At 42.2% G+C, this 25,770-nt stretch overlaps 1 protein-coding gene across 5 annotated transcripts in view; it reads left to right on the top strand.

The window, feature by feature from the left end:
• The window catches only part of CDC42BPB (CDC42 binding protein kinase beta), a 161,515-nt gene that overhangs the window by 85,779 nt on the left and 49,966 nt on the right, over positions 1-25,770 (top strand). For all 5 annotated transcript variants that reach the window (XR_009760777.1, XM_061612226.1, XM_061612225.1 and 2 more), the window contains exons 8-18: positions 1,533-1,781; positions 4,141-4,220; positions 6,375-6,541; positions 6,644-6,763; positions 13,762-13,895; positions 16,742-16,984; positions 17,737-17,847; positions 19,993-20,240; positions 20,412-20,517; positions 20,972-21,096; positions 22,957-23,062. Coding sequence is in view for 4 of the 5 variants with exons in the window: in XM_061612226.1 (XP_061468210.1) it covers positions 1,533-1,781; positions 4,141-4,220; positions 6,375-6,541; positions 6,644-6,763; positions 13,762-13,895; positions 16,742-16,984; positions 17,737-17,847; positions 19,993-20,240; positions 20,412-20,517; positions 20,972-21,096; positions 22,957-23,062 (1,689 nt within the window). In the remaining variant the exon portion in view is untranslated. The remainder of the gene's footprint in view (positions 1-1,532; positions 1,782-4,140; positions 4,221-6,374; positions 6,542-6,643; positions 6,764-13,761; positions 13,896-16,741; positions 16,985-17,736; positions 17,848-19,992; positions 20,241-20,411; positions 20,518-20,971; positions 21,097-22,956; positions 23,063-25,770) is intronic.

Genomic DNA, 25,770 nt, shown 5'->3' with positions numbered 1-25,770 from the left:
TATGTGCAATGGAGGAAATCTCACTAATATGTGGAGTCAAAGTCACTGCATTTGTTCAGAGAGCTGCTGTTCTTTCATTTTAAGAATGGGGAAGGAGCAGGTTGTAGTTTCCTGCTGAAGATGCTCAGCCTCTCTTACTCTCTGATCTGTCTTAGTTCCATACAGGTTCTCATATACAGGAGTATCCTTGTTCTCATCTGTTAATGTTGGGGGTACACAGATCTCTCTGAGGCTGTCTCCAGCCCTTACTCCTCTCCATTACCTCTTATGCTCCCCCCCCAAACCCATGTATGTTTCCATCCCCAAGGTTCTCCTGCCACTGCTCTTCCATCTTGCTTTGCAACCATTTTGTTTTTGTTTTAAATTTTCTTTCCTCTCTAATTAATTAATTTGACCAATTTTTATTGCTGGCCAAAGGGCAGAGAAACAAAATTTGCACCCATTCTGTCAGATCTCCTGTTGTTTTTAAATATCTTAGCACTAATACGTTTTCAACAAAATAAGAGTATTGTGATGTGTGATGCCGGTAGCAACATTTAATCTACAATAGGAAGCCTCACAGTAACACTGCTGGTTTTTTTAAACTGCTTAGGCTATCCATTGGCCATGCTGACTGGGACTGATGGGAGGAGTTGTCCAACAACATCTGGAGGCATCACATTGATTACCCTTCTCAGAGGCAATCCTTTTTGCACAATTACTTGCTAGGGAAAGTTGTATATCTCTGAGCCTTGGTGTTCTGAAATGAGACTTCATGATTAAGAATGCTGACACAACTTGCTGTCCCTTAAAAACTGCAACTGAAATGAGAATTCTTTGACTTGGACTCAGTAGCTAGCCTTGGGCTTATCTTTCAGCCCCATGTTCCTCACCTATCAAAGATCATTTGGTCTTTGTCCAAATCTGCTGGCTGTTAGGGATGGACAATTCATGTTGCAATCCCTTATTTGTAGTAACACAGATTTGTTCTTATGCTATGGTTTATGGGATGCAGTAGGTAATTGGCTTTGCCCCCTGTGCCACCATTTTGAGTCTTGATCTGTCCTCTATGCTATCACTTTGGGTTTTGCTTTGACTAATGAATCTCTAGGTTCTAGTAATAACACAGAAGTAGATCATGCAAGCCTGAGGTCTGTCTGTTCCTGATATATGGAATATATGTTAGAAATGTGGTAGTAGAGGGAGTGTTTAGCTTCTGAAGAGAGATGTTTATAACAGACTTCTGCTGTCTGATCTGCTGTCTAAGCTGTACCAGAGGGGACAGGCAGTTTGCATTTCCTCCGTTGAAAGGGATGTGCACTGCATGTGCTCAGGCACAGTTTTATTCCGGCCAGCAAGTATAAACAATTGTTTGCTACCAAGCTAGGGCACAATTTGTGGACCCCTGATGATGGTGGTGGTTGAAATTGTTACAACATTTTGCAATGTTGCAGTGTAATGTACAATAGGCCCATTTAAAAATAGTCTCTTAGCTAGCATTTTCTCATTATGGAAATCTGTAAAAAAAAAATCCTGTTTTATTTTTTGTTTAGGAGAGATTCCAGTTTCCATCCCATGTTACTGATGTGTCTGAAGATGCAAAAGACCTAATCCAGAGGCTTATTTGCAGTAGAGAACGTCGTCTGGGGCAGAATGGGATAGAAGATTTCAAGGCGCATGCTTTTTTTGTTGGGCTAAATTGGGATAATATCCGAAATTTAGAAGCACCTTACATTCCAGAAGTTAGCAGTCCTTCGGATACATCAAACTTTGATGTAGATGATGATGTTTTAAGAAACCCTGTGAGTAATCATTTTTTTCTAGTTAAGGCAATGATTTTCAAACTTACTTCTTTGTAAGAAGTAAACCTTTCCATGTCTGACACAGAACTCCTGTATATTGCAGAGGATTCTGGGGAGAGTTCTGGTGTGCACACTTGAGCTTCCACAAGGTGAAAGTTAATTTTCTTGGGCCTCTCCTTTGCTCTGCATGAACTGAGTGCCCCTGAGAACATCTTCAGCAATCTCCTGTGGCTGTGCATTTTCAGAGACGTATCAGTAGTGTTTCAGAGAACCTGGTCTGCCATTGTTGATATTTTCACTGATGCTTCCTCAGAGCACAGTGAAAAACACTGCTACAAAGTCCAGAGTGAAGTATTCCCACTTTAAATGAATAAATCTGAATCATTAATCTTCTGACTGTAAACCTTTTCACATGTGATGGACAAAGTACATTTTTAATTGTATTTTTCTTTAAAAAAAATTATAAATGTGTTTGCTGCCCTCGGGTCATTTTGAAAGAAGAGCAGGACACACATTTAATAAATAAATAAATAAATAAATGCGGATGAAGGAGAGCGGGGCTGTGCCCTGTCTCCATGTGTCCTGCTAGCCCTGTTACAGCCCCCTCCTGGGGAGGGTTGCGTTGAATGCACAGACATCAGGGGACTGGGGCAGTGATGCAAACATGGGCTCCCTTATCTTTGCATATCTTGCACACATGGTGAATATAGAATATAGGGCTCGCCTGGTTAAAGTTACTTGCAAAAATTGGGGAATGGAATTCAAATTATTCTGGATTTTTTTACCTATTCCGTGTTCATATTTGTTAATAGCAACCACAACCTTCACCTGCTGTAATCGATAGATGATTTTCTCTCAATTTTCTTCTGTTGCTCCTAGTGGCAGCATTAGGAATTCTGAGTAAAATAAAACATCCCCCACCACCACCATTTTTATGGGAGATTGTTGAAAATCTATATCCAGACTGTGGATGTTCAAATAATACCAATCCATGTTGTGCTCACTGCTTCTTAGAATAATTTTTGGATTTCAGGTTTGCTAGTACATTTCAGTAAAGGCCTCTTTTTCATCATGACAGGCATAAAAGCCTGTTGATATCTTCCATCCCTTAGTCACATTGAGCTTGGGTGTGGCTTTCCGTCCTTTAGGTACACAAGCATGTCAGAAGCTTGCATGTCACAGAGCAGACAAAGCAAAGTGTCATGATCTTTAGACAGATGTAATGTTTGGAAGCCTGTGTTGACCTATGGTTGAAGTTGCTTGCCTGTATATTATGAATGCTTCCCATTTAAGTGTGGTTTAATTGTTCTATACATTACATTAATGTGACTTAGTTATTCTACAGAGAGAGCCCTGGATCAGGCCAAGGCCCATCTAGCCCAACATCCTGATCTGATAGCGCCCAACCACATGCCTATGAGAAGCCTGCAAGCAGGATCTGCCTGCAACAGCACTCTCCTCACTTATGATTCCCAGCGACTGGTATTCAGAAGCATATTGCTTTCAACACAGGAGACAGTATTTAGCCATGTGTCTAGTAGCTATTGATAGCTTTATACCTCATGAATTTGAGGTAGTTTGAATGAAGTAGTAGAATTCTGGATTATGCTACTACAGACTATAAAAGGGAATATAGTGTTCTCCCAAGTAAAAAATATGTACATACTCTCAGCACTCTAATAACCTTATGTAGCAGTGAGAGGGTTATGCTGCATGGTTAACTGATCCAGGGAAGGTTTTTATGGGGAACTGTTGAAAAGTATGACACTCAACCCACAGTCTAAAGTTGCACAGTACAGAATTTTGTCACCTTATTACGCAGCAGATCAGCTTTAATTTTTACTGCCCCATGTTTCAATCAATCAGAGAGATTTGAAGGGCTGATTCACATATTCTTTTAATAAGGAAACACATGTATTTGAGTCCCCTCCCCACTTGTTTTATGCACAATATGAAGAGCTTTAGACATCTTCTCACAATGAGGATGGGTGTTTTGTATGGCAGCTCCTAAGGCTCACTTTTTAGTGCTCTCCAAAACACTCGAAAAATCAAATAGATGTTTCCCCTTTATGAGGTATTAGCTATCAGAACCAATCTTCAACAGCTACCTGAGTCTAGATGAATTTAGTTTTATGTTTTTACCTTATAATGTTATTTGGAATCCGTATCAGGGTACTATGAATTGTGTGTATACGTATACATGCAGAATACAGTTTGATAAACTACAATTTCTTAAACCAAAATCCTTGAAGAAATACTCATTTTATCCATCTTCTATTTGAGTTAGAGATAAGGGGGGAAAGTCAGCATGTCCCTCTTGATTCAACTTGGTTTTCCTCTTGCTCTCCTTTTTGTGCAGGAAATGATCCCACCTGGATCCCACACTGGCTTTTCTGGATTGCATTTGCCATTTGTTGGCTTTACTTACACAACTGAAAGGTAGACAAAAAAGTTTTCTGGTATGGGCATATGGAAAAATGCTGCATTCAGATTTTGACACGTACCTTTCTATTAGAGCAGGTGTGAGGAACCTTTGGCCCTCCAGATGTTGCTGAACTACAACTCCCATCAGCCGTGGCCATTGGCTTTGCATGCTAGCACTGATGGAAGTTGTAGTTCAGCAACATCTGAAGGGCCAAAGGTTCCTCATATCTGCATTAGAGCAATATATTGAATTGTAATTTAAAATGCTTACTATGAGTTTCTTGAGATCCTGTACTTTTCTGCTGCTTATGGTTTATTTATACAAGCACCATCACTGTATATGGTGCTTTACAGAATAATTTGAGGGTGAGATCCAGCTAAATAATTGCACGAGCAGAACAAGTTCTCCTTGTGCAATATTTATTTATTTATTTATTAAATTTATTAGTCGCCCATCTGGCTGGTTGTCCAGCCACTTTGGGCGACATACAAAATAAAAACATACAAATACATTAAAACATTAAAAATCTCAACAACAATAATAAAACCTAGCCCACCCCAAAAGCCTGCCTGAAGAGCCACGTTTTCAAGGCCCGGCGGAAGCTTATCATAGAGGGGGCATGGCAGAGATAATTTGGGAGAGAATTCCACAAAGTGGGGCCACAATTGAAAAAGCCCTCTCCCTAGTCCTCACCAGTCTAGCTGTTTTAACTGGTGGGATACAGAGAAGGCCTTTTGAGGCTGAACTTGTTGAGCGGCATCGCTGCTGATGCTGGAGGAGCTCTTTCAAATAGACTGGGCCGAAACCATATAGGGTTTTAAAGGTCAGAACCAACAGCTTGAATTGGGGCCGGAAAACAACCAGACTTGCCACGCCTCCTCCCTCTGTACGTGCCCTGCACTGCCCCCAAATCTGCTCTGGAGGCTTGGGGAACTCCCAGAACAGATTTTAGGGTATGTGCAGGGAGAGGAGACGGGGAGAATGCTCCATTGCACAAAGATAAATCCTTGCAATGATGGAACATTTGCCATAGTGCTATGCTGAATACAACCTGAGAAAAAAGGGACAGGTATTTGGCCAAGGAGCTTGAAATCTACACTTTAGCAGTGGAGAAAATGAAGATGGGAAAAGCAAGGTAAAGGGTTAATGAAAGTAAGTGCTGTTATGTATATTTAAACACCATTTGCATTGGGGATGAAGACAAAGGGAGTTGAGCAATCGGGTGTACACATCTGACAGCTTATGCAGGGTGGCAGCTTAACAGTGCCCCAGCTGGTAGCTCTAACCACAAAGAGAACCCATCATCTGTAGACTCCATCTTCAAGGTGAATTGAGCATTATCATACTTCTTACCTAAAAGTGAGCTTCATGGCTAAGCAGGAATTTAAACCAAGACTCCCCGGTCTGGGTTGCTTCCACTACACCACACTGGCTATAATGACGGAAGGGTGATAGACTAGCTTTCCACATAGTTGGAGTTGCCATGTAGAATACTTTTAAGAAGCCAGTGTTTGTAGTGAAAGTAATGTTAAGGAGAGTGTGTATTCTTTGCCAGGACAAAAGGAGTATGGAGTGGTGAAAGGCATTGACCGGTTGCTGTCATCGATGCACATAAGCCTATCAAGCTGGGCATATGAAGCTCAGTCAGATAATTAGTCTGCCTAGCCCAGTGCACTCTGATCTGAAGGCAGTGACTCTCCAGAGTTTGGGGCAGCGATATTTTTCTTAGAAGATTCTGGGAGTTGAACCTGAGACTTTTGGTTGAAAAGCTTGTGCTCTGAACTATGGTTCCTCCAAGGGCAGCCCTCCTATCCTTCCTGGGAAAGGCTGCATATCCATAGTCTTAAACTTGAGGAAGAAATGTCGCAGAAGCAGCATTGTTCCATTTCCAATCCCTGCTGAATTAAAAGTTTCTACTGGTGCTTCCTCTCTGATAAGCTTGCCTGTGCTGGCTGGTGTGAGAGAAAGCAGATCTCAGTGTAATTGCTGCCATTTTACTGGCAAGCCAGCTCAGCTCATACTGAAGCAGTAATAGGTAAGGATCAGTGTTATAAAATCTTAGCAGCTGTTTGCAAACTTCTGCTTTTGTTGAATTTCCAACAGGAAAATGCTACTTAGGATTGAACATAATTGATTAAAATGTGTGTTCTGATGTTTTGGGATTCCAGCTGTTTTTCTGATAGAGGCTCATTAAAGAGCGTAATGCAGTCCAGTGGCATAACCAAAGATGAGGATGTACAACGTGACTTGGACAACAGCTTGCAAATAGAGGCATATGAAAGGAGAATACGAAGATTGGAGCAGGAGAAGCTGGAGCTAAGCAGGAAGTTGCAAGGTATGTACTTTCGCTTTTCTCTAGTGCTGCCTCGTGATGTAGGAGCAGAATACATTAAGTTGGACTAAACATTGTTTTTCTTTTCTTTTCTTCAACTTCAAGAATCTACCCAGGCTGTTCAGTCCCTTCATGGTTCTTCTCGCATAACAGCAAACACAAACCGGGATAAAGAAATTAAAAAGTTAAATGAGGAAATAGAGCGCTTGAAAAACAAAATAGCAGGTATGTGTCTGATGTATTTTAATATGTTTCTTCCTAGTCCCGAAAAAAAGGACAGAATAATTCCCATAGTACAGCTCTTATCCTCAAAGCACCCTCTTAGAGGTGAGTCTCATTCTTTTTACTGCTGGATTGTTAGTATGAGTAGCAGGGCTGGCTCCAGACATGCTGGGGCCCTTGGGTACCAGCTTGCTCCAGGCCCCGGCGCACACACGCTTGCATACCCACCTGTCTCTCTGGGAGGGAGCTTCTTCTGCCTGCCCATTCGCTGGCTCCATCTCTCCTGTCATTTTTGGCTGTGCAGGCTGCTACGTGCGCACACCACTGCCATCAGTCAGGATGGTGCTGGAGGCTTCATCCCCTTAGGGAAACCTTGGCCACCATCTTGCTTAATGGCAGTCCTGCCCACACAGCCTCAAAAGATAGGAGAGATGGGCGGGCAGAAGATGCTGCCTCTCTGCGATTCATGGCAGCTACTCTGCCACGGATTGTGGAAAAGGAGCACTACTCCTCCCCCATCCTGTTGAGAGGGGCCTCTGTGGGTCCAGGGGCCCTCGGCCAGGGACCGGCCCTGATGAGTAGCAAGAGGGTTCAGTGTGTAAATGCATGAAATATTGCATTATAATGTAGCTTTGGTAAGTTGTGGTGGGTGCAACCTTAAGCAGCATTTAGATTTGTGAACAAAAACGTATCTTTCTTATCAAGTTTCCTCTACTTCATAGCAAATTATTCCCACTGGGGTTCCAAGAATACAGGCAATTTGTATGGCTTCACTTAGATAATTCTTTTAACTTCTCTTCTTTCCATAAAAATCCCAGGATATTCTCTTCTCTTAATCTTTTTCCCAGGAAAGAGCAAGCTTCATCTACAAGACTTGCTGCAAATGTCATTCATAAGAAAACTTTTAAGCTGTATTATATTTCACTTATGATGTCTACATAAATTATGTGGGCAATATGAGAAAACAGCTATTTTATGTGGGCCTGAGTACATTTGCTATTCTGGGAACCCTTGATCTTATATGGTCATGCCTTTGCAAGTGGTGGCTCCCTTTAGCAGTCTTATTAAATAGATATCCACATTATGTATCTAAAGTTCCATGTTTGAGATATGGAGCCCCTTGCTTTTGAATCCTCTTTAATAGTGTGTCTAGAGTGGGGCAGTAGGAGAACCTGCACAACCTGACCAGGGATGCAGAAATGAGCACAGGTTGTTCAACACATTAAAAGTATGTGATGTGTTCAATATGCCATAATTTAGTCATAATCTACATATGAATTTGCTCACAGGCTTAGTCAGACCCACTGGCCAGGCAGAGTGGCACCACTGTACCTTATCATTAGCTTTGGTCCTGCTGCTTTTGAACAGCCAGTTTCATCCAGTCCTTGAATTTAACTGGTTGGAGGAACAGAGAATCAGAGACTTCTGGCTCTGGCCAGCTACTATTTGTGCAGCAGCAGCAGCAGCAAGCAAGAGGATTGTTTGCACCAGAAGTCCTACACGACAGCTCCCTCTTGTGTACAATGCAGTATGTCCTAAATGAGTGGTTCCCAAACTTTTTTCCCCTTGGAGCGCTTTGAAACTGCTAAGAGTCTTGGCAAACTACTTAATGATTTTTTCCTGCTTGTGCTGTGCTAGATGCTGTATGATTTTTAATTGCATTTTTATTACTTTTATGTCTTACATTTTATTACAATTTGAATTCCATAGAATTCTGTAATACTCAAATTGTAAGTGTCCTTCACAGACAAGCCACGGGCCACCTGAATGAAGTTCGTGGACCACTGGTGGTCCACAGATCATAGTTTGTGAATCCCCATCCTAGATGCTGTTGTGCTTTAAAGCTCTGCTTTGGCTGTCTATCTAATCCCCCTCTCACCCAAGCAGCAAGCAGCAGGATTCTATCGCAAGGAGTGAGAACTTGGAATTTCATCAGCAATATCCTAAAGGTCCCCAGTCATTCTTAATTTGCCTCAGAACTTACCACTATCTTTTTCTATAATAATACTTAAGCATATATAATATTTGATGTACTGTCTGTAATAACATCTCCATATTGCAACTGGGAGGCAGAGGGACAGTTGTGTACCTCTTAACCACCTAGCAAGCAGAGGCAAGGTTAATACCAGGGACTTCCTGCTCCATAACTATCTCTTAGGTACCAAACTACTCTAGATGTCCCAGAAGATTCTTTTGAATCTGTCCGGTGCTGGTTCCAAAGTGTGGGAAGTGGGACACAAAAACAGGAGTCTGTCCTGGGAGTAAAAATGACTTCTTACAGCATGGAATTCTCTGCATGAAGTAGCTGCTTTTGGAAAAGCTACATTATGGTATTGAGAAAATAAAGGGATAGCTATTGCTTCTCTGATTCGTTTTTGTTTTTCCAAAGAGGCATTCAACGTATCTCCCTCCGTTCCCATAAAATACCTCTAAACTTTAGAGGGGAAAAACCAGTTTCTTGTTGATTTATAGTTGGTTGTGTTGAAAAAGCAATAATTGTGAATTTGGGTGAAAATCTGATGGTTCAAATTTGGAGTATCACCAGTTACTTGAAATGAGGGTTGGGGGGGGGACTGTTTTCTTACAACTACCACAAACCTGCAAGTTTTGTTTTAATAACTTGTATGCAGGACCAGCACCATTGTACTCTTTCTTTTTAGTTTGATTATTCAAGACCCAGTGTTGTGTTTGTTCTTTGCAGCTTGTTTATATATCTTACCCAGCTCTGCCCCACTGAGTACTCGATGCAGCACCAACACAGGCTAGAGGGTCAGGGAGGTGGGGTTGCCATGGTTCACCAGAGTTCATTCTCCCTCATTGGGAAACCTCTCTGTCTTGAAATGGGACCAGAGGGTGTGCATCTGGGTCATAGCAACAGAGATTAGGGATAGGCTGGCTGCCCATTTGCTACCGGGCCAAGTTCAAGGTTCTAGTTTTGGTGTACAAAGCCCTATACAGCTCGGGACCAGGATACCTGAAAGACCGTCTTACCCCTTACATACCCAGTCGATCACTGCGCTCTGCAGGTGAGGGCCTCCTGCAGATACCATCTTATCAGGAGGTTCGTTCTGTACAATATAGGAAACGGACCTTTAGTGTGGCAGCACCTACCCTATGGAATTCTCTCCCTTTGAATATTAGGCAGGCATCATCTCTGCTATCTTTTCGGCGCCTTTTGAAGACCTTCCTCTTTCAACAAGCCTTTTTAGTTGAGACCTATCCCAGTTTGTGTCTGTGTTGGAATTGCTGGCAGAGGTAGTCTCGAGCATGTTGAAGGAATCCCGGATGATAATTCTGGGTCACTTCAACATTCATTCCGAGACTACCATTGGACCCAGTCAGGATCTCATTACCTCCATGGCAACCATGGGACTATCTCAGATTATATGTTGTATTTTACTTGATCTTGTACGCCGCCTAGAGTGGCCGCTTGTGCGGCCAGATAGGCGGCCTAGAAATAAAATTTATTATTATTATTATTATCATCTGTCCAACACACAGAACAGGGTATACCCTTGACTTGATCTTTGCTCCAAGTTGAGAGAGGAGCTGTCTGGAAACAAAGATCTCTGTGACTCCCTATTCATGGCCAGACCACTTCCTGGGGAAGTTTGGATTTACTGCAGCCCCTCTGCAAGGGTGGAGGACTGATTAAGATGGTCCGCCTTTGGAGACGATCCTGATGGATTCCTGAATGCTCTGGGGGACTTCCCAGTGGATAGAGCAGATGATCCTGTTGTGGCTCTCATCTCCCTGTGGAATGATGAGAATGTGGAGGGCTATTGACACAGTCACTCCTGAGTGTCCTCTCTGGTCCCTGGTATTGGAGAGAGTTGCGTACAGTGAAACAGGCTGGATGACTGCTAAAGTGCCAGTGGTATAGATCTCATTCCTAGACTGACTGAGCACTGGTTAGAATGCATAATTGTACCTACTCTGGCAGTAAGGGCAGCAAGGAAGTCCTACTTTGTGGACTCTATTGCATCTTCAAGTAATCGTCTAGCAGAGCTTTTCTGGGTCATCTGGTATCTGGTCTCACCTTGTGGTGGGGATGGACCTCTGGAGGCTGCTGTGACTGGTTCATCATTTTGAGGATAAAGTTGCTTGACTCTGCAGCAATTTAGATGCTACTGTCACGGTCACAATTGCAGCTGAGTTGTCCAATGCTGCTACTTCTCCAACTTTGTGGGATTGATTTTAGTTGATCGTACCTGATGATGTGGACAGGATACTTGCGGGCATGTGTCCAACTATGTGTCCTCTTGATTCCTGTCCATTATGGCTGGTGAAATCGAGCCAAGGGGGATAGATTGTGTGGGCCCAGGGGATGGTGAAAGCTTCCTTGCATTAGGGTGTGGTGCCTGCTGCCTAAAAGAAGATGATGGTGTGTTCCTGACTGAATAAAACCAGTCCTGGACCCCTTGGATTGTAACAACTATTGCCCAGTTGCAAATGCTACCTTTCTGGCAAAGGTGATTGAGAGAGTTGTGACAGAACAACTGCAGACATTCCTGGATGAGGCTGATTATCTGCATCCATGCCAGTCTGGGTTCAAGCCTTAGTTGCCCTGATGGATAACCTTTATAGAGAGAAGCGTGGGGAGTGCAACCCTCCTTCTGCTCAGTCTCTCGGTGGCTTTCTTTACCATCGACCATGGTATCCTTCTGGACAAACTCTGCGGGATGGGTATTGGTAGCACTGTGTTGTGGTGACTCTCTCAGGATGCTATTCTGTCCCCAATGCTAGTCAACATTTATATGAAGCCGTTGGAGCAGTCATTAGGAGTTTAGGAGCAAGGTGTCATTAGTACACTGATAGTACCAAACCCTCTTTCTCCATTACATCTGACTCGGGAGAGGCTGTGCAAGTCCTGGACCAGTGCCTGGATGCATGGTGGACAGGATGAGGGACAATAATGTGAGCTTGAATCTTGGAAAGATGGATAGTTTGTGAGTGGGTGGTTTCCCTGCACAGGAGATAGGTCAATTGTCTGTTCTGGATAAGTTTGCACTCCCTCTTAAGGAGCAGGTATGCAGTCTGGGGGAACTGCTTGAATCATTTCTGTCACTAGAGGCCCAAGTGACCTCTGTGGCCAGGAGTACTTTTTACCTGCTGCAGCTGGTACGCCAACTATGACCATACCCCAACAGCCTTACCTCAGTGGTCCATGCATTGGTAACTTCAAGACTTGATTACTGTAACATGCTTTATGAGGGCCTGCCCTTGCTTCTGGACCAAAGGCTTAAACTAATGCAGAATGCAGCAGCCACACTGTTCACAGAAGCAGATTACCTGGCAACCGTCCATTATTCTAGAGCTGCTCTGGTTGCTGATTTGCTACCGGCTAGGTTCAAGGTACTTGTGTTAATTCACAAAGCCCTAAACAACTTGGGCCCAAAGTACCTTAGGGACCATCTGATTCTTTATGTTCCACCTCAATCACTGAGAACTTCCGATGGGGTACTTTGGATGGTTCCCCATGCCCCTGCCCTGAGGTTCAGTTGGCCTTCACCAGGGATCAAGCCCCTCCTGTGGAATTCCTGTTAGTACAGGAACCATCTCTCTCTTCTTTCATATGTCTTTTGAAAGCTATATTCTTTTACAAGACTTTGCAATTTGAATTTTCTCTTTTTAACCAATCTGTATTTATTGATGTTTAAAGATTTTTTATGGTTGTTTTTACTGATTTTATTTTTATATGTTGTATTCAGCCTTAGTCTATTCTTATGAAAGTGTGGATTATGAATACATACATAAATAAAAAATATGTAAATAAATATTCATTTCAGTCAACAGCTTAAATTGAGCAAGGATAGATAGCTGTTTTCCAAAGGAGCAATCCAGTAGGGCTTCTGCTTATTCCAAAACCATCTACACTCTTATACTGGATAAAATGAATTGTACTATGAGTTCCTGGCACAAGACCTTGTATTCTCTCTCTCTCCCTAACCCCCCCCCTACAATTTTTTTCCTTGTAAAGTTTCTAGTGCTATTGTATTAGCATGCAAGTTTGAAAATAAGGAAGCAATGTTTGGCGCAATCTTTGTTGTGACAGGGACGTGCCTTATTGTTGTTGTTGTTATTATCATCCCACTTTTCCTCCAAAGGAGCCTAGGGTTGCCAACATATCAACAATTAAAATAATACAATTAAAACTTCTAAAAACAGTTAAAAACTCTTAAAATCAATCATTTACTCTCAAAACTAATAATTTCAGGGTGGCCAGGGACAGGTTTTCCAGACATCAAATACCAGGTAAACAGAAATGTTTTTAAATTCCTCCTAAAAATTAATAATGGAGACTGGTACACCTCACTAGGCAGGGCATTGCACAAATGGGGAACCACCACCAAAGCAGGACTAGTGTGAGCAGTAGGTTATGACTACATTGCCTAACCTACCTTCTTGTTCCTTAAAATGGCCTGTACTGCTCATTCAGTCCTAATCTTAATGCTTGCCCTTCCTCTTCCTTACTGAAATATTTGGAATATTGCATGCACAAAGGGGCTTTGAACTTGTGTCTCTTAAAAGCAACTCGCTAAGCTACGTAGCAGATTGCTTTCAAAAAGTAAGGGGACTTTCAAAAGCAGTTTGAGAGGTAATGGGGTCTGCTGTTCAAGCAAAAACAATATTGGGGAATATCTAAAGTAGGTTTTTTGGATCTCATCCTTTGAAAACTTGGTTATTGAAAGTAGAATCAGTGTTGTTGAAATAGGCAGATGGCAAAAATGCTTATATTGCATATTTTATTCTGCCTTTAGGATCTGGAATTCTTTGGTACCGGGATTAGGGTAGAATTTGGATTTTGTTGAATTGATGGACACCATGTACACTGAGCTGCTATAATGGGGTTTGCGGGGTTTCACCATTGTGTGTTATGAAAAAGGGAAGGATAACTGCCCATTTAAACTGTTATTCATAGCAAAAAAGAATGCAGAATTGCTCTATATGTAATCTGTGTAATATCCCTATGAAATAAACTTCCCTTTTTAAATTTATAGACTCAAATAGGCTAGAGCGGCAACTTGAAGATGCAGTGACGCTGCGGCAGGAACATGAAGACTCCACCCACAAGTTAAGAGGCCTTGAAAAACAATACAGGATACTTAGGCAAGAGAGAGAAGACCTCCATAAGGTATTAAGTGTAGCAGATGCTTCAGTCAAACAAAGTGTGCGTTGGCTACAGAATATAGGAGTAAAACACAGGTGGTATGGACAGCCATGTGGAACAGTATAGGAATGGTCACTACAGAAAGGTGGTGTTTATCATGCTGAGGTCAAGTCATTTATTACTGTCACAGACCAGCAAAATTCAATACAAGTACAGGAGACAGAATATTTATAGAGGAATATAGGAAATATAGAAAACAGAAGGGAGTAGAGGAAGGCCAAACAAGAGATGGATTGATTCCATAAAGAAAACCACAGACCTGAATTTACAAGATCTAGACAGGGTTGTTTATATTATTGGAGGTCACTGATTCATAGGGTCACCATACGTTGTAATCGACATAACAACAAATAGGAAATACAACTTAAAAACCAAGTACAAATTATACAATTACTTCACTCAAGAAACCAATTGGGGTTTTTTTTCTTCATTGAGGTCAGAAAAAAACTTGAAACCTTTCAGTAACAAAAGATGACACATCCTTATACAAAACAGTACTGAATTTACAAAATACCTTCTGGAAAAGCTATTAATAACTGTCCTCTACATTCACTACACAGGTTATAGTGTAGAAGAATATGTTTGACAGACCATACTGCTGCAGCTCCACACAGACTCATCCGTTCATTACTCAGGCTCTTATTATATGTCCTTTTAGCTGTGCTGATGACAGCACATTAAAGCAAGCAAGAGTGAATGCTCTCTTATACTTTGGAATGGCTAATGTGATTATTCCATAATCAGCAGGGTTATTATAGAATAATGGAGAACACGATTTATTGGCAGCAATTCCCAATTGCTGTAGATTTAAGTCTTCTAGTCTGAACAACAAGAAGTTGGGCCTTCAAGTTTGTCATACTTGTATCTTGTCTTCATGGAGCTCAGTGGAGCACACATAGGATTATCCCATTTTATCATTACATCAACCTTGTGATGTAGGTTAGCCTCAGAAATAGTGACATGTTAGAGCCACCAAGCTTTATGGAATCAATTAGAATCCAAATCCAACATTCCTTATCAACTACACATCACTTGCTGTAGTAGGAACATAGGGAAGGTGTCTTATACTGAGTCAGACCATTGATTCATCTAGACCAGTATTGTATACACTGACTGGCAGCTGCTGTTCAGGGTTTCAGATAGGATTCTCCCAGCCCCTCCTGGAGATGCTGTGGATTGGACCTGGGACCTGATGTTCTACCGTTGAGCTACAGCCCTGCCCCAAAGCTATTTGGCAGGAAAATGTTAAACTTGTCCAGTGGAAAAGCTGTTAATATTTGTCACTTAGGAAACAGTGTATAAACCAAAAGGGCCCAGTGTTGCTAAAAGGGTACTTGGTGCATTTGCAGTGTATGCACAAACCATGTAGTGAAAGCAGTCACCCAGCTTCCACCAGTACATCCACTGCTTTCTTCCCCCATGAATGTCAGTGCTGGAGTTCCATTTGGATTCAGTGGGCATTCTGTTGAATATATACCCTGTATTCAGACATCATATAATGTTTTCTGCTTGCATACTTCTGCTTTCACATAGGCAAAAACTATATTGGATAATGAATTGGTAATGCAATAATCTAGAATAAGCAGAGGGTGGCTAGCATCCAAAAGAGAATTCAAAAAAGGGGTCAAAGACCAAGATGCTGGAAAATAGGAACTTTTTAATTTTTGATAAAACCCACCGCGTTTCAGCCTGTTATCTACAGGCCTTCATCAGGGGATAATCGCTTATAAGATTATAAGACAAGCAAATCGCTTTCTGTACTGTACCAATATTTGCTTGTCTTATAATCTTATAAGCGATTATCCCCTGATGAAGGCCTGTAGATAACAGGCTGAAACGCGGTGGGTTTTATCAAAAATTAAAAAGTTCCTATTTTCCAGCATCTTGGTCTTTGACCCCTTTTTTGAATGCAATAATCTAGCCACCTCTGGCTCCTTTAAAATTGGGTGTGAGGGAAAGAGCATCTCTCTCTCCCTATCTCCTCCACCCTGCACAGAGGCTAGGTGCTGCGCAAGTAGGCCAAATGGCTGATGCACCCAAGTTCCCCAAGCTATTCCTAGGTCCTTTTCCTTTTGAAGGAAGAGTGAATTCCTAAAGGGCTGTTCCAGTTTCTGGTGTAATCTCTAGAGAAAGGGTAATCGCCAGCAGTAATCAGCTCTTGTTCCCTGTGGTGTTTAACCCTTTGGCTCATAGGAGCAATTACTGTATCTTTCTGTCAGGGATTGCAACAGAAGCTTAAGCAGCAGTTTATAACCCCTGTTTGCCCTTTGGATTGGATAGGATCCCCACGAAATGCAGGAGGAGACTGAAAAGCAGCAGCACAAACAGGAATAAAACAATTTTTCTCCTGATTTTTTTTCTTTTGTTTTTTTAGAAGGGAGTGTATGATTGCATGAAAGAGAGGAAAGGAAGGAGGAGGAAAGAAGGGAAGTGGAGAAAAGGAGAGATGATGAAAAAGAGGAGTAGTATTGGGATGATGCTTGGAAGAGTGACTGAAGAGAGATAAGAGACAAGAGGAAAGGGGGAACGAATGAAAGAAAGTGGGAGAGAATAGAGGAAACAAACATGTTGGGATATCAGGGTGGTGGTGTATAAATGCTACTATTTATATACTGTCTCAAAGTGCCCCTTGGTGTGCTCAGAACAGGGATGTGGAGAGGTGGAGACAGGGCCCATAAATTGCCAAGGTGTGATTGGAGTGTGTGTGTGTGTGCGCACTTTGCTGAATTTCTGTTTGAGCTTGTAGGTAAATATTATTTAACACCAGAGTGTAGCTCTAAAAACTTGTTTGGGCCTTTCTTTTTCACCAGCAACTCATTGAAATATCTGAAAGATTAAAGGCACAGTCCAAAGAACTAAAGGATGCCCATCAACAAAGAAAGCTAGCAATGCAAGAGTTCTCTGACCTGAACGAGAGGATGGCAGACTTGCGCTCTCACAAGCAGAAACTCTCCCGACAGCTCCGTGACAAAGAGGAAGAAGTGGAAGTGATCATGCAGAAAATTGACTCCATGAGACAGGAAATTCGTAAATCTGAGAAAGCGAGAAAAGAGGTAGCTCGGCAGGATACTTGAGGATAATGGATTTCAGCTGCTATTTAAGCCTGAAATAGTTACTGTGGCTTGATTCCATACATACAAGCAGCTGTTTTATTTCTTCATGCAATACTTCCAGATGCCCTCTGCCCTGTGGGGTTGATACACTTTGTTGTAGCGTTTGTTGTCACAGTGGCACTTTCTGGACCACAGTTTGGACTTTGGCAGCCTAACTATTTTTCATCTGTTCCTCTCCCTCCTTGCCCTCTTCTGTCTAAAGGAGACAAGGAAAGCAAGCAAGAAAAGCACCGAAAGCACTAACCTTTTTCTGTCAGTTGTTATCTTTATACCTGAATGCTGTTGTTTTTCTTTCCTTATACTGACATTTCCTAGAAAGCCAGGTCGGTCTTGTTGATCATAGATTCTGTATTTACTTTTTCAAAAGAAGGACTAAAAAATATTCTAGTCTAGGCCTCCTTGAGATGGTTAAGTCACACAAGCATGAGGGTGAGAGGTAATGAAGCATAGTTTTTTCTTTCAAAGGTTCTGGAAATTACTGGGGTTGAGAATATATGATATCTGATCTTCCAGATCTACTTTTACTTTCCATTGCCCTTTCTCTGCAAGTCTTATCAAGATGGGGCCTATGTCTTATTTTCTTTTTTCTTTCTTTTTTACAGTACTTTGTTCTTATAGATGCTCTAGACATAAAAATAAGAATGGCTAAGCTATAGCTGTTTCAGTAACCAGGCTTGTTTTTCTTTTTATAGCTAGAAGCCCAACTTGATGATGCAGTAGCAGAAGCATCAAAAGAGCGCAAGCTTCGAGAGCACAGTGAGAGTTTTTCTAAGCAGCTGGAAAATGAACTGGAAACGTTAAAGGTGACAGTATTTTAAAAACATCTAAGCCATATGAAAATAACTTCATGGCAAGGGCAAGAAATTCAGATCACCATTATGTCCCATGATACAGTTGCAAGCTACCAACCTCCCTAAAAACATCTTGTCAGAATGTTCAATGTATGTCAGCAGCTCAGAGTGCGAGACGTGGATTGAAAGACCCAAGAATTGGTTCCTTAGCATGTGCATTCGACTTCTTGCATGTATTGGGCATTCCAACAAGATGTTTTCAACTCTGGGCAGGAAAGCTCCCCGTCTCAAAGTTTTGATGTGGGAAGCAGCAATTGATATTGGCATATCTCAGATTAGTCTCTTACAGAGCCCAGGCAAACATTTATTTGCTGTATCCTGTTACACAGGGTTTGTTCCCCCAGAACTTATATCTGTTACTACGATGAATGGATTCTCAGATGCTACAGGGTCTCTACTGTTTTCCTCCCTTAGACTTGATAATTCTCACTATTTCTTCTTCCAGTCCCAGGAGCGCAGGGCAAGATACAATATGTTAATTAAAACTGCATTTAAAGAAAAAACACCTAAGAAAGTTGGCTTTCAGAGTATCTTCATACTGGGACTTGTGCAGAAGGCTGGCACTGGGGAAAATAATTTCTATAAATGGGGAACACCTAGCAACAATGATGACTGAATAGTATAGGGGTCTCCAACCCATGGCCCGCAGGCACCATGGTACCTGCGAAGGCCTTCAGTGGCACCCCCCAGCAGGTATCCTACTGTGTGAGCTTTAATTTAAAAAAAGAAGAACTCTCTAGCCCTCTTAGAAAGTAAGCAAAATGTACAGGTATCCTTCCAAGTGATTTCTGTGAAATGAGCCCGCCAGCTACTCCTGCCTATCAACATCACAGAGCGAAATCAGAGTTTGGACACCAGGCAGTAGGAATCTTTGGGGTCCTAAAAAGTTGCTGTTCTCCCCCCCCCCATGCACTTTTCCTGGTTGTGTCTTTTTTCTAATCCATGGAATCTCCATAGTTTGCCCTTTTTCCATAGTAACTAGGATGTGTCTTTCCTGTGTTGGGTTCACCTGAGATCAGGTAGTGCCTAGAAATTATTTTCTGCAAATACTGCTACACAGTAAGTGTGTGGGTGAATGTTAAAGAATCCTCTCCCCCAAAAGGCAAATGTGGAAACTTTGCAGAGACTTAAGCTGCAATCCAGTAATGCTTACCTGGGAATAAGTCCCATTGAACCCAGTGGAGCTTAATTTGAGTAGACATGTGTTGGATTGCAGTGTTAGTCATGTCTCCTGCTTTGCAGGAGCTAAAGACCAGGGACTCATTAAGAATTCACTGTATAGTTAACTTAGAAAACAATGGTATACATGTCTACTCAGAAGTAAGTCTGTGTTTAATAGTGCTTATTTCCAGGTAAGAGGGTACGGTATGGCAGCATAGGCTTTGGTTTAGGGTTGGCATTGGAGAAGAACAGGGCTCTTGTGCCTTTAGCGGCTGTGTATTAGACAGGAATTCAACAGGTCAGTCCTTTTCTAGTATAGAAATACAATTATGGGAAAAGCTTCACCATTCTACTCTCTAACATTGTGTTACGCTAAACACTCCCTGGCAGCCATTTTGTGTTATACCATGCCCCCATGGCAGCCATGTTGTGACTGGTGCCCCCAGCACTTTCTCAAAATTGAAACGTGCCTTCTGATCCAAAAAGGTTGGCAAATTCTGGAATAGTGTATGTGTTTTTGCTCTGTACTGCTTCAGAATGCAAAGAGTGTGTGTTAGTATGTTCTCCACGATTTAAAAAAAGAAGGCTAGATTAAAACCTTTCTCCTTGGCATACTAGTTTTCTACATGAAGGCAAAACAAATGAAATGTGCAGTTCCCTCTCCTGCAGTCTCATGTGGACTATGTTTTCTGCATGCTTGAGTCTGCTCTCAGTTCATGGCTTTCAGAGAGATTATGATGAGGCAAAAGAGGTGATCTCTAAGCTATGCAAAGACCAAGAAATAGACATGTGTTTATAGAGCATGATCAACTATTCTGGTATTAGGGAGGTGAAATGTGTGTATGTTAATCTGTAGAATATGCAAGTCTCTCATGTTATTTTTTACTGTCTTGTTATGTGTGTTACTGTTTTCTGTTGATTTCTGCTCTTGTGCAGGTAAAGCAGGGAGGCCGTGCTGCCGGCGTGGCCATGCAAGAGCATCAGCAGGAACTGGCCAAAATGAAGTCAGAGCTTGAGAAGAAAATCTTGTTTTACGAAGAGGAGCTGGTCAGGCGAGAAGCATCCCATGTTTTGGAAGTAAAAAATGTGAAAAAGGAGGTTCATGATCTAGAAAGCCATCAGCTAGCACTGCAGAAAGAGATCATGATATTAAAAGACAAATTGGATAAGGCAAAACGGGAGAAGTAAGTTCTGTATGCACTACTTTCTTGGAAACTGTTGTAATTTTTTTACCAGAAAGAATGTGGAATCCAAGAACTAAATAAGGTTTATATACTGACTCCCTAAAAAGGTGACAATAGTCTCTCTTTGTCCTTCTGTGAAATGGCATTTACACTATCTTATTTCACTTGTAGACACAGTGAGATGGAGGAAGCAGTGGGAACTCTGAAAGAGAAATACGAGCGAGAACGAACCATGCTCTTTGAAGATAACAAGAAAATAACAACTGAAAATGAAAAGGTAAATTGTCACAACCTGAGAATGAAGTACAGGTTTTTTCATTAGATACTCATGGATTCCCAATGTGGTGCCCTCCAGACATTTTTGGACTCCCAATTCCCATTAGCTCCAGCCTGCATGGCAAATGGTCAGAGGTGATGGGAGTCATAGTCCAATTGTGTCTATAGGGCACCATGTTGGCTACCCTGAGATACAATATGTTTTATTTATAATCATTAAAATATGTTTTTAGAGTACCCTGCCCCACCCGCACCTCAACAGAGGCTACAGGATTTTTTTGAAAATGGTCAGTAGTTTTAATTTGGGGGGGGGGGGAGGGTGATTCTGAACCTAAAAATCTGGGCGTTTAACTTTACTTGTCAAAACTGTTGCAGGAAGGCTTGCACATAGGTGCATGGGGCAGAAATTTGCATTAAATTACACTTTTTGAAAACTTCTTATATTCTCATTGCAGCTTTGTTCCTTTGTGGATAAACTTACATCGCAAAACAGGCAGCTAGAGGATGAACTTCAGGATTTGGCAGCAAAGAAGGAATCTGTTGCCCACTGGGAAGCTCAGATTGCAGAAATTATTCAGTGGTATGTGCTATTTGAGGATCCTTTGAAAAATAACACTGGTGCCTTATTAGCTTGCAGATGATACACTTCGCAAATCTCACACAGCCACAAATATGGATTGAAATGTACTGCTTCCCTCATTTTTATTACCATTACAGGAGCTTTATTATCCTTTTGTATCAACGGATTTCACCCAAGTGAGGATGCCAAAGTCATGTGTTAAAAATTAATTGGTGTTCGCTGAAAAGGTTGCAGGCTGGCTGTTCATCATTTCTTTGTTCAGTTTTTTTTTAAATGGTGACCTGAAGGTTTCTACATTAGACCTATACATGAGGCAGTGTGGGTCCTTCAGGGTTTTTTTTTTTTTTTTAAATCACATCATGACAAATATATCAGGAAGGGTGTCAAAATGATGTCACATCCCTTTCCAATAGAAGTTTGTAATGCACCTACAACCACATTTCACACAATCTCAGCAGACACACTGAGCGGAAAAATGGCATTCTCTTTTGGTTCAAGGGTGAAGTAATCATATCTGATGCAAATAGCTTCCTCCCCTTGGTTGTCAAAGAATATCAAGTGTAACAGTTTCTCCCTTGCCCACCAGACCTGCCTGGCAGAGTCTTAGTTCAGTTCTTTCGTAGTTTATAAATTGTTATTTTATGATTGCTTTGGACTGTTTCCACGTTCTTACTTATGGCCCATGAGTCAAATGGGAAGCCCCTCCCTTTGGCGGTGGTCTTCTCATGACCCTGTCTGTCAACCGAGTTGCTTCCATCAGACAGAATTGCCCCACTCTAGAATCATAGAAATGGGAACTTACAGGTTAGTTCAAACTTCCCATTTTCCTTGCAGTAACCTTAGCTGATTGAGTATTGTCAAAATGCAAATACCCCACATCAGAAGTGCAACCATGAGGAAAAGTGCAGAATATGACCTGAAATCACAAGATAGGATACTGCTGCAGAAGCTTCATAAATTTGGCTTTATAAGCTGCTTGGTATCTATATGTAAGCTGCTCTGAGAAAAGCAGGCTATAAAATGAAATAAAGTTGAAAACTGATGTATAGAACCCACATGATGAAATGAGTGATAATTGCATTTATTCTCCTTGAAAGCAATTAGTCTGGAACGGCCCACAGAATTGGGCAAATGGTTTTCAATAATAGTAATAATAATTCTGTTATTATTTCTTCAATTTGTATACCACGCTTCCTAAGGAGCCCAGGGCAGTAAACATATCAGTAACAATATCATTAAAAATGTTATTTAAAAACATTAATTGCATTCTAAAAACAGTTAAAAACAATCACATTCTCTCAGCCAATGATTTCAGGATTGCCAGGAACAGTATTTCATAGCCATCAAATGCCTAGGTAAGCAGGAATTTTTTTAATTCCTCCTGAAAGTCAATAATGCATCCCACCAAGGAGGGCATTCCATAAATGAGAAACACCACTGAGAAGTCTCTGTCACAGATCATTAACGGCACCAACAAGGCCTCATCTCCGATCATAGGGTCTAACATGGTTGATATTGGGAAAGGTGCTCTTTAAGTACTTGGGTCCCAAGCCATTTAGGGCTTTGTATGCTATCACTAACACCTTGAATTGGGCCTGGTAGCTCCATGGCAGTCAGGACAGCACTTTCAGGACACATGGTCCCACTGGGCTGCCCCACTGAACTAGCTGAGCAGCTGCATTCTACACTAGCTGCAGTCTCCAGACTATCTACAAGGGCAGCCCCACATACAGTGCATTACAGTAGTCCAGATGGGAGGTCACCGTTTGAACATTGGGCCTCGCGTGTTATTGAATGTGTGTGACAGTTTTGCAAGTATCTATCTATGTAAAGGAGTAACTCTTTATGATTGCATACTAGGGTAAGTGATGAGAAAGATGCCCGTGGCTATCTTCAGGCTTTAGCTTCTAAGATGACAGAAGAACTTGAATCTCTAAGAAGCTCCAGTCTGGGATCGAGAACATTGGTAAGCATGCAAGTTTTAAATAATTGGTTAATTGGAAAAGCTTAATTAATTAATTGGAGAGCTTTCCCATTTAGGGTGCCCCCAATGCACTGTTTTGTCATTCACTTATCTGTATATCTTAGAAGTTCTTTCAAAAATGAAAAAGGCAGACCATACAAAAAACACCATCTCTATAAGAACAGAAAAAGAGCCTTACACACACACACTTGTGATTAACAAAACAGGTTTTTATTGTACTATTAAAATATTTTGGCTTCTGCCTTCATCAGCTGCTAACATACAAATGCTGCTACCAAGGTGGCAGTTATAGAGTTTTGTGGATGGAATGCTCAGAGGGGCTTCATTTGCAGAAGCTAAGTAGTAATGGGTGTCCAGGTTAAGGCCATGTGGTGCCAATGTGTCCAGAGAGTACAACCAAAAGTTCTCTGTCTTAGTCAGTGCTGCTGGATCTGTTCACATCTCTATAGCTGTTATGTAAAAGTCCAACAGGCTGTGGCCCTCAGCGCTGAAATGTTTTGCAACTGGCTGCTCCACTTGTATTTGTCAAGATTGCCGATTTGAGGATTCTGAAGCGTGTGTGTAGGTCAGTTGTAGTTTTTCCTACATGTTGGATATGATACCCTGTTTTTTGCATTCGATTATATAAATTATATTGCAGGGCCTGCAGGTGATGTTTTCCCCAGGTAGCATGCCTTCAAGTGGGTAGTAGCACCGCCTGGTGTCCAAAGACAGGAATGTACAAGAGTCAAGACTTCAGCAGCTCCTTCCAGCTTGAACCCAGCCCATTCCTGCCTTTGTCCTAGGGGGATCCTTTCAGCCATAGCTCGCTTTCAGTGACTCTGTTCCTTGTTGATTCTGTTACCATTTCTTTCTGTTTTCTTCGTTGTTTGTCTCTCTTTCGGTGGTTTGTGTGTTTATTTGAAAAAAGCACCATTTTGCCAAGGTTTGCTTCTGCTGCCTCTTTTTTCTGCTTTTTGTGACTGCGGCCTTCTCTGGTCCTGAAGCTCCTCCCGGTTCTTTCTTCTCCTGGCCACGTGTCTACTACTGTAGCCTGTTTCCAGCTCCTAAGTGGCCCCAGCTCCTGCTCTGCTTCAGAGCTGCTCTGTGATCCTCTCTCCCGCCAGCTGCCTTTTGAAGCTTGCAGCTGTGGCTCCGTTCCTCTGCTCTTGCCTCCTCTGCAGAGTTGCGGCTCTGTTCTGTTCTGTTCCCTGAGCTCCTCTGACTGCTGCCGCTTGTCTCTGGAGGTTTGTAGCGATGGTGTTAGCGACTCTGCCGTCTGTGCCTTCTCTTGGCTGGGGAGAGCAGGCTTCTCTCCGTTTAGGGGGTTCCCGCCATTTTTTCACCCCCATCATTAGGTCCTTCTTCGTCCACCATTTTTTGTTGCTGTTTTTCCTGCCTTTTTCCTCCATCTGCCATTTTGGTTTGCCTTTTGTCCCACCCTTTTTCTCCTTCAGTCTCACCAGTGCCTATCTGTCCCTGGTCTCCTATTGCTTATGCCCCGTCTTGCCCAAAGGGAGAAACATGGAATAGGAACAAGCGGAGAAGAAAGGGAAGTAATAAGGAGTTGAAGGGGAACCTTGGCTGCATTTGAAATTGAAACTTGAAACTTTGAAACTTTTTTTTTCCCCGCCCTTTTTCCAAACTGGAACTCAGGGCGGCTTACAAATAGAACTACATGTAGTTAAAAACATAGAAAAACATACAATTAAAATACAATTAAACTATGCACAACCTTAAAACCGTAAAAGGCACTTAAATTTGAGATTAAACTGCTCCCCTCTACCATGTGCGTTGTTACTACTGGCCTCCTTTAATCCACCGCACCCCTCTACCTGTGCATGTGTTGATTGGTTCCCCACCGCACCCTGCAGTCTGTGCGTGATTGGACTTTATTATATGGAACTTCATTATATCTTGCCTGGTACCGCTTTCCTCTATTGTGTGCATGTTTACCATGGCTAGGCCGTCCTTTGCTGCAGTCGTGGAATTGATGGCAGAGCCACATCTGCCCATCTGTGATATGCAGCTGCAAACCTCTCTGCAGTCACTGGCATCTTGATCCGCATCTAAAGCCAAGGCGTCTAAGCAAAAACTTTCCAAGCACATTCCTTCCAAATTTACTAAGAAGTCACTTCTCTCTGCCAAGCAGAAGGCTAACAGACAAGTTCGCAACATCAGTCTCCCTTCTTCACGCGGTGATTCCGCAGAGGGTCAGCAGAGGCTGGAGGCTCTTTTCCATTCTCCTGCTGAGACTTCAGAAGAGGAATTTGAGGGTTTTCCCGACCAGCCTCTAGTGGTACCTCCTTGCCAGGGGGTCTCCTTCATGCAACCTCCAACCCCTGCACCTTTACCCTTGGCTGAGCAATCTGGACCATCTGTAGCTTCACCCCAGCCTCAGTTGCCCTTAAATCCTCTCACATCTCTTGCCCCCTTGCAGGATCTTCTTCTGAATCAGACCTTCCTATCTCAATTCAGAGGTGCTCTGCTGGGTTCCATCTCCTCTGAGCTGTGAAGGCCCTCCCTTGACTCAGCGTGTCAGGCCTGACCTTCACCCTCGGTTGAGGAATGTCTGGAGCAGCGACAGCTCTTGTCTCCTAACCCTTTTGATTTCTCCAGGGGAAGGATTCAACACTCTTTACAGGCTAAGGCTGATCTAACGACCGTTTGTTTCAATCTTCAGACTATCTCGCCTTATTTCGCAAGTTCCT

The sequence above is a fragment of the Rhineura floridana genome, chromosome 2, assembly GCF_030035675.1.
Source record: "Rhineura floridana isolate rRhiFlo1 chromosome 2, rRhiFlo1.hap2, whole genome shotgun sequence".
Lineage (NCBI taxonomy): Eukaryota > Metazoa > Chordata > Lepidosauria > Squamata > Rhineuridae > Rhineura > Rhineura floridana.
This window is presented reverse-complemented; position numbering and strand designations above follow the sequence as displayed.